Here is a 13,723-nt window from a genome sequence, read left to right as displayed (position 1 = left end):
TGTAAGGTGAAATATGAGGAAAATTCCATTTTTAATAATCATTGAGCCATAGAAAAATTCTAAGTAAGCCAATTTATTAATAAGCCATTAACTTTAACTCACAAGCACATATTACAATGAAAACGTTATGTTAGATTAACTTAATAGGGTCTTGAAGGCCCTGTCTCAGCCAAAGCATGCTAGGCAAAATACTGCTACGGTACCATTTAAATTAAATTTTTAATAAAAATAAATGTAAATACTCTACTTAAGAATATGGGTTCTTCAGCCTAATTGCCAGGATCAAATCCTACCTCTGGCAATAAATTGCTGCGTATACTTGGGCAAATTGCTTAACCCCTCTGTTCCTCAATGTTTTTGTTCTGTTAAAAGAAGCTTATTTGTCCCTGCCTCATAGGGTGGTTGTTGATATGAAATGAGATAATGCATCTAAAGGGTTTAGAATACTGCCTGGCATAGAATAAGCCCTCAATATGTGTAAATACTATGACTATACTTTAGTAATATATCCATTGAGATATGCACACTGACCCTTCTATTGCATTATGCCTACATATTATCTAGAGTTTACATACTGACCAAAGTAAAAATTCTCCAAGACATTATTCTCCAGCATAAAAGGAGATAAAAAAATGAATCTTAAAATATTTAAAATTATCTACATTTCATGAGTTTCAATGAGTCAATGTTTTCAGAAGCCTGAAAAAGAATAAAATCATTGGCTTCAAGCCCTTATGAATTAGGTTTTACAGAATGAAAATTACATTGACAACACTTGACAGTGATTAAATCCTTAGGTGTGTGCTCCTTGTGGTCCATCTAATGTTCAAAAATGGGATGCTAACTCATTCCCGCAATTCTGTTGGTGCTTTGCAGATATGAATCATCTCTGTTTTTCATGGGAGAAGATTAAGGGGCATTTAGGAAGGTGAGATGATTGTAACTGCATTAAGATGTCTGATTTAATGAGAGTGTGGAAATATAGGACGGCATCTGGTCACCAGGGGCGGGCATGACAACCCCGCTAGGTAACAGTAGTGATTCAGAAACCTGTTTCCGAGTTCCCTGGGGAGGCCTGCTGGGGACACCCTGCTTTGGGTTAGCAAACTATTTGGTGCAGGCTGCTGTCAGCAAAGCATCAGGGGCTGATGAGGTGACTGGAGTGGTGAGTGAGTGGAGCTGGAGCTCTCTGATGACTACACAGGAGCTTTGCTGAAAGACTCTGTGCTCTTGGGTCAGGTCCAGGCAGACATGAGTCGGCATCCCTTCAGGGCACAGCGTGATAGTGGTGTCAGGACTTCTGCCTTCAAAATGCTGGGCTTGATCCTGGCCCCATCATCACTTCCTTGCTGTGTAGACCTTAGCTAATAATTTGAAACATCTGTGTTTCAATATACTAATTTAAAATAATAATACCTGTGTAATAGGGTTGTTATGATGGATAAGAAAAGTAATAGTTTAATCTCTCTCTCTCTCTCTCTCTCTCTCTCTCTCTCCCCCCCCCCCCTCTCTCTCCCCCTCTCCCCCTATCTATCTCTGAGAGCAATGATGTTTGGCACAAACTAAACACCTAGAATCTATTACCATTATTTATAGACACTCCCATCAAATCTCCATTTTTCCTAGGAAGCTCTGAGAAGTCAAAGTGTATAGAATCAGTCTTGAAGGCCCTGTCTCAGCCAAAGCAGGAGACATAATATTGCTGCGGTACCATTTAAATGAAATCTAATTTAAGAAGCTGCCCCCTGCAAGGCTGTCTCCGTCTGATTCTTTTAATCTACTCCAGCTATTAGAGCTCTGAGAACTCCAGGCAGGTAGCCACTGAAGGGTGATCAGGAGGCTGACTCTGTGTGGGCTTCCACCATCCCCGGCAGGAGCAGCTTTCTGATTCAGTGAGCCCTCCACCCGGACCACGAGTTGGGAGGAGCATTGTTGTCATTGGACTGGCTGTCCAGCTATTGACTGCCTGTCCAACCTGCCCTTTCGGCAGACATCAAAGCACTGAGGTTCGATGAAGCCTTCTGGTATTTTCTCCAAGTGGAACGCTTTAGCCTTTGAAACAGAATCATCTTGAGATATTCCAGCTGGAGTTTTGTGCCTAAGACGGAAGTGAGCAAGGCAGACACAAAACAAATTGGTTCTGATTGGTATGAAGCACCTTGACTTTGCTTGTAATAAACAACAAACAACAGGTTTTGATATGAAGGCAGGAAAATATAATCTGCTTAACCATATTCGAACTCGGGCACCTGAAATGAGCAGGCATTCCTAATGATAGGCTGCTATAGGCGTTAAAAAATTCCATGAAAAAAAAAAACACACCCACAAAGCATTTTAAGCTTAAATGATTAGATTTTTTACTCTATAAATATTGAAGACAAGGCAAAGATTCTAACTACCCTGGTACTGTAAGTGATGGCAATCAATCCCTGGAAAGTAGATAAAGGCTCAGGCAAAGATGCCAGAAAGGATCAATATAGTCTCCTAGCAACAGACCTGCATCCTGCAGCGGTCTGGAACCTCTCAGTCTCTGACCTGACCCAATAAACCATGCAGGTTGCTCTCTGCATTTCCATAACCCAGAGAACTAACTCAGGACATATTTCCCCAAGACAGAGATGTCAGTGATTACCAGATAACTCTGTGGGGGAATGAGCACTAATACAGGCTAGCTAGCCGCTAGCAGAATAGAGAACCAATCAACAGCACCTGTGGCAAACGACACTGAATTTGACCTAGATAGCACTGGATAAAATAAAACTGGAGATACAGAGAGAATCAGAGGCTATTGCTCAGCAAATTCACGTAGTAGACATTAACATAAGGTGAGAACCATCAGCTCTGGAGCCCGATCCTGTTTACTTTTGGTTGTTATTCTAATCAGCATGCAGCTATGTCATTTATATGATAACCAAATTAATTTTTCATATATAAAATGCCCAGTTGTTCTGACCTAAACCCAAATTGATTTTTAATTCTATACTTTGCTTCAATTTTTTTACATAACTTTGTTTTTATACCCACTCATTTCTATGGAAGATGACAAAGACAAACATAAACAAATGATAATACAGTATGACCTATACAAAGCTATAACGTAATTCCAAATGAAACACTTTTCCCACCTCTCCTAGGGGTGGTCATGGAGGAATTTTGCTGGAGGATTGGGTTTCTGAACAACTTTTCTTAGCAGTTAAGTTCAGTGTCCTTCGGACCTAGTCTGTTTTCATATCCTGGATCTGAAACTGACTAGCTGCTCAACTAGGTCAACTACCGAACATTTGGTGCCTCAGTTTCTTCAACGATAGCATAGGTATTGGAAGGTTTTAAATATTAAGTTAATGTGCACAAAGTTTTATAGGAATACCTGGCGTATAGCTAGTTCAATAAATGGTAGTTTTCATACCTAGTCTTGGAAATAATTGCTTTGGTATATGCTAATTTCATTGATTAATTCACTATCTCCTGGGAGCCCATTCAGCTGGTGCTGCTTGAAGCCTTGGCCCGTAGCAGTGAGCAGGAGACAGAGTCCCTGTTCTCATGGCAGCACTGAGAGCGAGGGGAGGAGCAGACTGAGTCCAAGAAGAGTACAGGAGGGATAGATCTCCCAAGGGTGGGAAGGCCCTTTGCGAGCAGGGCAGAGGAGCTGCGGGCAGCGTGGGGCTGCAGGTACCAGAGGGGGGGAGGGAAGAAAATGGCCAGTGGGACCCCTCACTCCCACTCCCTGAAACACAGCATAACAAGACAAACAAAAGAAAGAGCACATTCCTCTGGCTGGTGTAGGAGAAGGATGACCTGGCCCAGTCTGGGTGGCTCAGTAGTTGAGCATAGACCCATGAACCAAGAGGTCACTGGTTTGATTCTCAGTCAGGGCATAGAAGGTATGCAGGAGACAGCTGATCAGTGATTCTCTCATCATTGATGTTTCTGTATCTCTTATCTCTCTCTCTCTCCTTTCCCCTCTCTCTAAAATATAGAGATCTTTAGAAACACACACATACTCACAAAACAGAAGGATGACGTGGATCCAGTTTAGCTTTATCATTTACTGTCTCTGCCAACCTGGGAATGTCATTGAATGTCTCTAAGCCTCAGTGCCTTCACCTCTAAGATCGCAATGTCAATATATCTCTTGCTAGACTGTCATAGGGGCCAAATGAGATGGTGTATGTAGAGCTTAGCTCACAGAATAGGCACATGATACCTGAAATAATAATGACAAAGATAAGAGTTATTTTATTGTTATGTTTATCTTAGAGCATGAATGTTCATTAAACAGCCTGTACACAGCAGACAGTAGCAATAAGTTGGGTGCTTATACACAACAGGCATATATATGGCTTAAAGCAGTATGTGACTATATGTGTGTGAGTGCACTGTGCCCAGCGCTGTGCAGGGCATTGGGGGAATACAACAAACATATGGATGCCCATCACTATCAAGTGATTTGCCACCTAAATGGTCAGGCAACAGTGATGCGCATACATTCAGAGGGGCCAATGTAAGCAGAAGTATAAGGCAAGGCTTCTAAGAATAGAAAAGAATTGATCTGGGTGTTGAAGAATGGAAAGAATTTGGACGGGGGCAAGAGCTAATGGAGAAGGGATAACTTAAGTCAGGGAGTAACTAGAAGTGAGAGAAATGGCTCGAGTCCACACTGTGGAGCCAGGCACGGAGCGTCTTCAGAAACGGTGGCACATCTTCTTGCCCATCCCAAAGCAGACCATGTCACAGAAATAAAAGTGAAGGTCCTGAGATTTTGGGACCAGCAAAGGCTTGACAATGACAGCAATCATTGGTCACACAGTCCCTAGGAAATAAGCCCCAGAGCAAAGATGATTCTTATTTCCCCATAAATACATCACATTACTTAGTATCAAAACAGTCATTTCCAAGGAAAAGAATGAGCTATGGGACCGAGTAATTACACATTGGGCAACATAATAGTTGCCTTTTCTTTTTCTCTCTCGCTCTCTCTTTTTTCGTTGATTTCCAAATAGAGTTGGCAAATGCAAATCACAAACATATCCAGCATTTCACAAACATTCCACACACTTCCAGGGCAGCTCGGAGCCAAATGCAGAGTTCAAAGTCTGGTAAACAGAATGTGAAACCACCTTTCAAAATAGATGATAGAAAGCGCAGACCTGCTTCTCCCCTGGACACAATGCTCCTATATCGTGGCTGCTCACTCTGAGTCAGGCCCCATTCCCATGGTTGGCTTGTCTGTGGTAGGCTGCCCAGAGCCAGACTTTGCACCCTGAGCCACAAACGAGGGAGGACATGCAATAAGTGAGGAAACAGTTTTAATGGGGTTGAAAATGAGCCCACCCCAGGCCCTTCCGGCTCAAGGAAAGGCAGCCATCGCGGCAGCCCTTCCATCTGTGTCCAGGGATCAGCACAGTTGACTGGAAAGGCAAAGGTCTCTCCCAAGGCAGTGGAACAGCATGCAGATCTAATGTGGCCTTATCATTAGCAATAAATAGCTTTATTTGTGCTGCTCTACTCTCTTGGCTTAGAAATGGATTTATTATTACAGCAAATAATAATAAAACTGTGAATCCCTATTTTTTGGACTAGCTGATCTGTTACTGCAAATACATAGCAAGCATTTAAAATGTTACTCAAGGCACAGACAAAAAATTAGGGGAAATAACAGACTTTTTTTCTGTATCATGAAAAGAATTTTAAATATGTCAAAATTCAATAAAAAAAATTCATCCTTAGTTTAATTAAATATCCAACATCACTCACAGTGGAAATAGGGGAGAAAAGAAAGGACATGGTCTCTTAATGTGACATGGGACTTGTGAGCATGCAAGGGGTGTGTGGTTTTTTCTCTAACCATTGAGGTTTTCATAAATTTATGGCCCCTCTTACCCATTCTTGAACTGCATGAAAGACCCACACTCTATTATCTTCCCTGAAAGACAAAGACTGATTTCTTATTTATAGTCAACAAATAATTATTGAGCAACAGGCACTGTATTATTTTGAGAATGTTGCATAACTTGGTGTATTTTAGGAGTTTCTGTTGACTTCCATGAAGTGGAATTCTGTAGAAGTCACCCTGGGGGCAGACATAATACCAGGCATTTCAGTTCCTGGATCCTGGTCTCCTTGGCTTACTGTCCTGACCTAAGCCACCATTCTCCTATCACCTTGATATTTGGTGAATATTTTTTATGGTCTTAGATTTCTTATTAACTGAACCACTAACAATTTATCCATGACAAATTGAGAGATAATGATTTTGTTGGTAGAGAGAGTAACTAGAATGAAAAGCATGGCTGAAGTATAATAAGACAGGGAGGGGAAAAAAACAGGTCTGGGTAAACAAGAGGTAAAAATAATAATGCTATAATCAGAAACATAGAGAGTAGCTAATCCTAAAAGTATGAGAGGGAGAGGGAGGGAGGGAGGCAGGGGCACAAATACTAGAATTTCCTCTTCTCTCCCCTACCCCCTTATATCAACTCTGATTTAGTTAACTGGTGTTGCAATCTCTCCCTAGCAACAGCCTCCCATTGGTCATCCAGCCCCCATGTGGTCCCATGAAATCCAGATCAGCTTTAGGCCTGAACATAGCCCCACCACTACCTTGCTGATAAGCAGAAACAGCTCCAGGGGAAAGCGGGAAGACCAATTCCTTTTCCCAGTTGGGGCCTAATGATCTTCCCTAAGGGTCTACCTTATCAAATATACCCAGATAGAACGGATCTCTTGCTACCAATTAAGCTCTCATTTTTGGAAATAAGACCAATAAAAACATTACTGAGTTATTGGTTGCCTCAAATATAAATAGGAACACGCATAAACTCAAATTGCAGAAACACATCTATAGAGAATGCCCTGGGGCAAAATCTCCAGGGATCCTCCCCCCTCCCCCCACCACCTCCAGAGAGCCCAATTCAAATTCAGAGGAGACTTGATGGAGCTGTCTCCACCAGGACTTAGCTGTCAACACGTTGAAAGGAAATGTTCATTTATTTATTTATGTATTTATTATTATTATTTGAAATTTTCATTTTTAAATTACAGATTCACACAGAAGGAGATCCCACAGCATAAAGTCAAGGATAGAACCATAGAAATTTTGAAGGTAATAATTTTAATGTCTTACTAGCTAGTTAAGTTTTACTCAAAAGAGAAAAGAAAAAAAACACCTCTATTATTCAATAGCAAATTGAAAGATTGCTTAGGACTCAGCACACTTACTCCATTCAACAGGGGGTGGAGGAGGAAAGGGCCTAACTATTTTAGCTTCTTTTTCAAAGTGCACTGTTTCTGATCATTGTAAGTGAGGTTTTACTGCCTGGCACACATGTGCTATTATCTCTGTGTTCACTGACTCTCCCGAGACAGCCTCCTTGTACGCATGCATATTAGCATAACCAATGGACACAGACACTGGGGCGGTGAGGGCTTGCCCCGGGTGGGAATGGCTGGGGGAAGGGGTCAATTGGGGAAAAAGGAGACATATGTAAAACTTTAGACAATAAAAAATAAAATAAAATAAAAAATAAATAAATAAAATAAAATGAAAACATATGTTAAGGTGACTTAGTATTAAGTGAGGCTAACATTCCTTTCATGATTTCTGCTGGTGTAATGAGTGTCCTTGAATTTGTGCCAAGGGAAGCATTTCTTTAGCCCATCTCTTTGGAGGTGAGGACAAGCTACATGTGGCCATGGTGTTTGCTGAATTTCAAAGGAAAGGAAGTGTCAACAGCAAAGAGACACCCTCACTCTCACCCCTCCTGGTGGGACATCTGGAATGGGAATTACAATAGCGCTAGCTGACTTCAAACTGGATTGCAGCACTCTTGTGTGTTGCCAGAGTCTCTTAAACATGCATCTTCCCACAAAAAGCCACTGCAGCCTTCGGTTCTGAACAGCACTTCTAAAGTACGGAAACCGTTTCTTACTGCCATTGTGAGAGAGAGAAAGGAAACGTGACACCGTTTTCTTCCCTGGGACAGAACCGTAAAGCATGTGCACGTTGCTTTGGATGGAGCTTGGTTTCACTTCTCCTGGGACGCAGCTGCAGTCTGGAGGTCACGCTGACCTGTTTTTAATAAATGGACAACAGTGGAAAACCCGCGTGTCCTGCAGCCAGGAAGGGCGCCGCCTTTCCTAAGATACCCACGTGGAAGTGATGTTTGTCCTCCTGCTTTAATAGCTCTTCACAATAGTGATTTCATTTCCTCTGGATATTTACCCAGAAGTAGAATTTCTGGATCATACGGCAGCTCTGTTTTTTTATTTTTTATTTTTTTTTTTGTGGCTGAACCACTTTACAATCCCACCAACAATGCATGAGGGTTCCCTTTTCTCCACATTCTCATCAGTATTTATCTCTTCTACTCTTGATGATAGCCATCCTAACAGGTGTGAGGAGATACCTCATTATGATATTGATTTATATTTCCTTAATGATAAGTGATGCTAAGTACTTTTTCATGTTCCTGTTAGGCATTTGATTATCTTTGTTTTAAAATGACTATTCAGGTCCTTTGCCCATTTTAACTGGATTATTTATGTTTTTTTTTGTTTGTTTGTTGGTTGGTTTGTTTTTTGCTACGGAGTTGTATGAGTTCCTTATATATTTTAGATATTAACACCTTATCAGGTATGTGGTTTGCAAATATTTTCTACCATTCTGGAGGTTGTCATTTCATTCTGTTGATAATTTCTTTCAGTGTGATATCCAAAAAAAATCACTGCCAAGACCACTGTCAAGAAGCTTTTTCTTCTATGTTTTTTTCAGAAGTCTTATGAATTTAGGTCTTACATATAAGTTTGTAATCCATTTTGAGTTGATTGTTGTGTATGGTATAAGATAGGAGTTCACTTTTATTCTTTTGCATTTGAATACTAAGTTTTCCCAACACCATTTATTGAAAAGACTGTCTTTTTCCCATTGAGTATTCTTAACTCTAATGTAAAGTATTAATTGACCATATGTACATGGGTTTATATCTGGGCTATCCATTCTGTTCCATTGGTCTATGAATCTCTTTTTATGCCAATACCATACTATTTTGATTACCATAACTTCGTAATGTAGCTTGAAATAGGCAAGTGTGACTTTCAGCTCTGTTTTTCTTTCTCAGGATTGTTTTGGCTACTCAGGTTCCTTTGTGCTTCCATATTAATTTTAGTGTTGCTTTCCTATTTCTATAAGAAGCAGCATTGGTCCCCAGCTCCAATGGGTGGGAACTGTGTTCTGCGGTGGGAGGGGTCGCGGGCGAGCCTGCAGGCTGTGCCTCAGTTGGGCAGGGCTGTAGACTAGCAGGGCTTGGGGGCTGGGCTCCTCAGTTCGGCAGCTGGTAGGCAGGGCTCTGAGATGTTTAGAGACAATGTTTAGATCCCTTGGTGATGCAGGGCTGGAGGCTCTGCTCAGGGGTTGGCCAGCTGCGGGCTGGGCTCTCAGCAGGGCTGTTGGATGAGGCCCACAGTCAGGTTCTCTGGCCAGGCTGGGTGGGTCAGTAGTGTGTGCTCCACAGCCAGATGGTCCCATTGACTGGGAACCCAATAATAATCTGGATTCCAGTTAGGAATCTTTCAAGCATAAGAAATCTAAAAAATGAAAAATTTTAAAGGAATGGAAATGTTTTCTAATGGAAAATTAATTCCATTATACTTTAGCTTTTAAGTTTTAATTCCCTTTTCTGTGAAATATAATAAACAAAGAAGTGTACAAAATTTGTAAATGTCAAGCGTCGGTTTATAAAATGTTTTCATACACAGCCTCATGGTCATTTTCTGATCATATTGCCAAGAAATAGTGAAGGAGGTGAAAATCTAGCTATGTTCTTTGTAAGGCTCTCTCCTGTCTTGGCAATGTCATCACCAAACTTGCAATATAAGGAATATAGGACCAAGAGCACATGCTCTGGCCACATGAACAAGCACTCATTTCTCCTGAGCTGGAAGCTGTGTGGCGTTAAGCAGAGTGATTGGTGTCTAGTGCAACTGTGGGAACCGGATCACTCTGATGGTAATAGAAAGTGCTTATTTCAAACCCAAGGCCCAGAGTGAGCAGGTCAGAAAGTCCTTTGTTTTGTAACTAAGGAGAACAGCCAGTTGATAGGGCAGGGCATCCTATAAAAATATCCCACAAAATTGCACTTGTAAAGGCTGAGAAAGAGCCTAATACCAGCCTTTGGCCACCTCCACAATGGATGGCAGCGAGTGAGGCCAGAATAAAAACTGTGTTGTGGTCGGGAGTAACCAGGACTCTAACCCTGAAACCTCTTAAAGGAAATTGAACTCGGCAGACATTAAGTTCATTTTATATTCACTAATGTTATTCCAGATCATTTGCTGATTTTATTCAGAATTAAATCCCCTTACTTTCTGGACTCTCCTCACATGTGTCCACGCATGTCCAGGTGTGTGCTGTCCCATCAGATCAACCAGGAGATACTTATGTCCCCAAGAACATGCTTGGTCTCTTCCCGGGAGGCAGAGACGTTTTCGTCTCTAAGTGGGGAAGAATTTCTTTTGACATTTTGACTAATTAAGGGCAAGATGAAGACTATTGGATATGAAATGCCTTTTCCACAGGGTAATTCCTTTTATATACAGCACTCGAGGCTTAGTGCACGAAATTCTTGCATGGTAGGGTTCCTAGCAGCTGCCGGCTGCTGGCCCGGGCCTTCCTTCGTTCCATGCCACCCCACTGGTGGTCAGCACATGTCATAGTGAGTGATCGAACTCCCAGTTGGTCAAACTCCCAAGGGGACACTTTGCACATGCAAATTGTCCCATAGGTGGGAGTTTGACCAACTAGGAGTTAGACGAACACTGGCCACCAGGGGGCGGCGTGGAACAAAGGAAGATCCTGTGGCAGCCAGCAGCGAGGGGGAGGAAGGCCCTGTTTGGCCCTGATCGCCAGCCAGGCCTAGGGACCCTACCTGTGCATGAATTTTGTGCACTGAGCCTCTAGTATATAGATAATACTAGATACCATGGATAGAATGCTCCTAACCCCTTTTTTGCCTGGCTTGCTCTCTAGGTGTAATTATAAATTCATATTATTTTGGGGGGTGGGTCACATTTGCATATTGGGAAGACCTTCTGCTTCAAGCCTGGATGGGGTGGGGATGGATTTACTTACAATTAAAGGTGGGGAAACAGGCCTGGAGTGCAGGCTGGGAAGATCCAGGGGCCCTCAGTAGAGAAGCTGACTTTCTGGGGCACTGCCTCTCCCTCTGGGTGTCCCAACGCCAAGTTCTTGGGCAGAGCCCCTTACACCAGAACCCACAGCTTTACCTGAAACACACGCTGACCCCAAATGCCTTAGAATACCCTGCCCCCCTGAGTGAATGGGAATTGTTCCAGGCCCTCATTCCTCAGCGAGCACCCCAAGGTGAGCCCAGGCAGCACCTCCAGGAGCAATGCCCACAGCAGAGGGTCTCAGGGCCCAGGGGTCCCTTTGGGAGACAGGGGGGAGACTTTTGTTCTCAGAGGTCTTCTTGTTTGGCAGATTAGTGATGTGGTCTGTCCTGCCACGGGGGATAGAGACAAGTTTGCGAACACAGGCTCCGTCCTCAGGAAGCACACATGTCAGGGATGGCTGCCCTGGCTGTTCGTGCTGATCTCCGCAGACACTGAGCAGGGTCCTCCTTTGAAGGAGAGTTTTAGAAAATGGGGTAGAAATACAGTCTTCCCCTGAATTTGTATCAAGTGCTTCATGAATCAGCAGCATCTCGTCTAGCATCTTAGAAGAGTGCTCCAAGAGGGTGTACAAAGTGAAAGAAGAAGGTGGGGCAAAGAAGCTATTAAGAAAACAGAAGATTATTTTTAGACTAGGACTTGTTCTTTGGGGGGAAAGGGACAGCAAAGACTTTATCTCGCAGGTTGCCTCTTCCTTGGGGGTGGGGGTGGGAAGCACACGTGACACGTTTTGCCTTATTGGTGCTTGACCAGAAAACTTCAGACTGGCTCCTTAAGATTATGCTTCTAGGAAAGGCTGGATCAACAATTAGGCCAGGCACTAGATTTAGGTTTGGCATCTTGGGTTTTACCATAAGTGACACCATTTTGGGCCTGTGGCTTTCTCTTTAAGAACCAATATTATGCTGGACCAGCCCTTGTAGTTCTTACTATGATTGCAAGACACTCACAAAGACCAGTCCAGCCACCAGCTTGGCTATCAATAGGCTGAGACCAACACAAAACACTTTTGATCTCAGACTCTGATTCATCCCTTCAGTTGCCAGCTTCCCTGATGGCTTGAGTGGTAAGGGTCTACAAATGTTGAATAACTATGTAGTAGCCCTGAAACAAATCTAATAACATATAATGGCAATATTTTAATTAAAAAAGGAAGAAAATGATATTTTTAAACCATCAGGAAACATTAGAGAAAAAGGTTTATTACTTACAGGTCCTGGAAATGTCATAGCATGCTTGGGGCACACAGTGAGGTCGCAGATAGAGATAGAGAGGGTGATGGCCCGGGGTTCGGCTATTATTGGGGTCAGAATGGGGGCCTCAGTTTTATGGGGTCACTCTGCATTGGTGAATTTAAAATATGAGAGGGAGTCCAGCTCCCTGCGACCCCAGGATGCGCTGAGCCCCACAGCACCGTCCGCTGCCGCCGGCTCCCGTTGGCTCCCGCCCAAGGTGTGAATGACAAAGGTGGTGCCATCCAGTGCCCTCAGCGAGGTCAGCTTGCGCCTCCTCTGCCACGACACTGTAAAGCATCTGTGTGGTGACTGGTTTCCCATCAAGTACCCAGACTCATGGTATCATGACATCACCTCCAACAAGAAGTTCTTTTCCCTTGCTGCAACCTACAGGGGTACCATTGTAGGAATGATAGTAGCTGAAATAAAAAGTAGGACCAAGATACACAAGGAGGATGGAGATTTTCTAGCCTCCACCTTCTCTGTTGACACACAAGTTGCATACATTCTAAGTCTGGGAGTAGTGAAGGAATTCAGAATGCACGGCATAAGTTCTCTTTTACTTGAGAGTTTAAAGGATCACATATCCACCACTGCCCAGGACCACTGCAAAGCCATCTACCTGCACATCCTCACCACCACCAACACAGCAATAAACTTCTACGAAAACAGAGACTTCAAGCAGCACCACTATCTCCCTTATTACTATTCCATCCGGGGGTCCTCAAAGATGGCTTCACTTATGTCCTCTACATCAATGGTGGCCACCCTCCCTGGACCATTGTGGACTACATCCAGCACCTGGGTTCTGCTCTAGCAAACCTGAGCCCCTGCTCCATCCCACAGAGGATTTACCGCCAGGCCCACAGCCTGCTCTGCAGCTTCCTGCCATGGTCGAGCATCTCCATCAAGGGCGGTATTGAATACAGCCAGACCATGTGATGCCAGCTGGGCAGCCTCCAACAGGTCCCACCCCTTGGCGCCCTGCGGAGCCCACCTTCCTGGCCATTTGACCTCAACTGTGTTCTGCAGAGGAGCTGGCCCATCACCTGCCCCAGCTGCAGGCCCGGTGCTACATGGGCTTGGGAGCAGAGCGTCGTGGGGCGGGTATGCCCGGTCTCTAACAGGCGGCTCTTCCAGCCCTCCTTCCTGCTCTGGAAACCTCTGCCCTTGCCCTGGTCTGGCCCCTGTGTGAGTGCACCAGCCTCATAGGCTGGCCACAGTCTTCATTGTGGCCAGTTGCTTCTACTGCCCTGGGAGTATGGAGGCAAGAGAGGGCTCCCTGCCCTGCACATCCTCACTGA

At 43.7% G+C, this 13,723-nt stretch overlaps 1 protein-coding gene across 1 annotated transcript; it reads left to right on the top strand.

Moving 5' to 3' along the window:
- Positions 1-12,642: 12,642 nt before the first annotated feature.
- LOC308236737 (N-alpha-acetyltransferase 60-like) lies at positions 12,643-13,361 on the top strand (the record flags this gene model as incomplete). The annotated part of the gene is given in 2 exon segments (XM_080646683.1): positions 12,643-13,138; positions 13,141-13,361. Coding segments are annotated over 2 exon segments (717 nt in total).
- Positions 13,362-13,723: the final 362 nt, after the last annotated feature.

Source organism: Plecotus auritus, assembly GCF_963455305.1.
Source record: "Plecotus auritus genome assembly, chromosome: 11".
In the NCBI taxonomy this organism is placed as follows: Eukaryota; Metazoa; Chordata; class Mammalia; order Chiroptera; family Vespertilionidae; genus Plecotus; species Plecotus auritus.
Note: the sequence above shows the minus strand (reverse complement) of the source record. Positions and strands in the feature narration are given on the sequence as shown.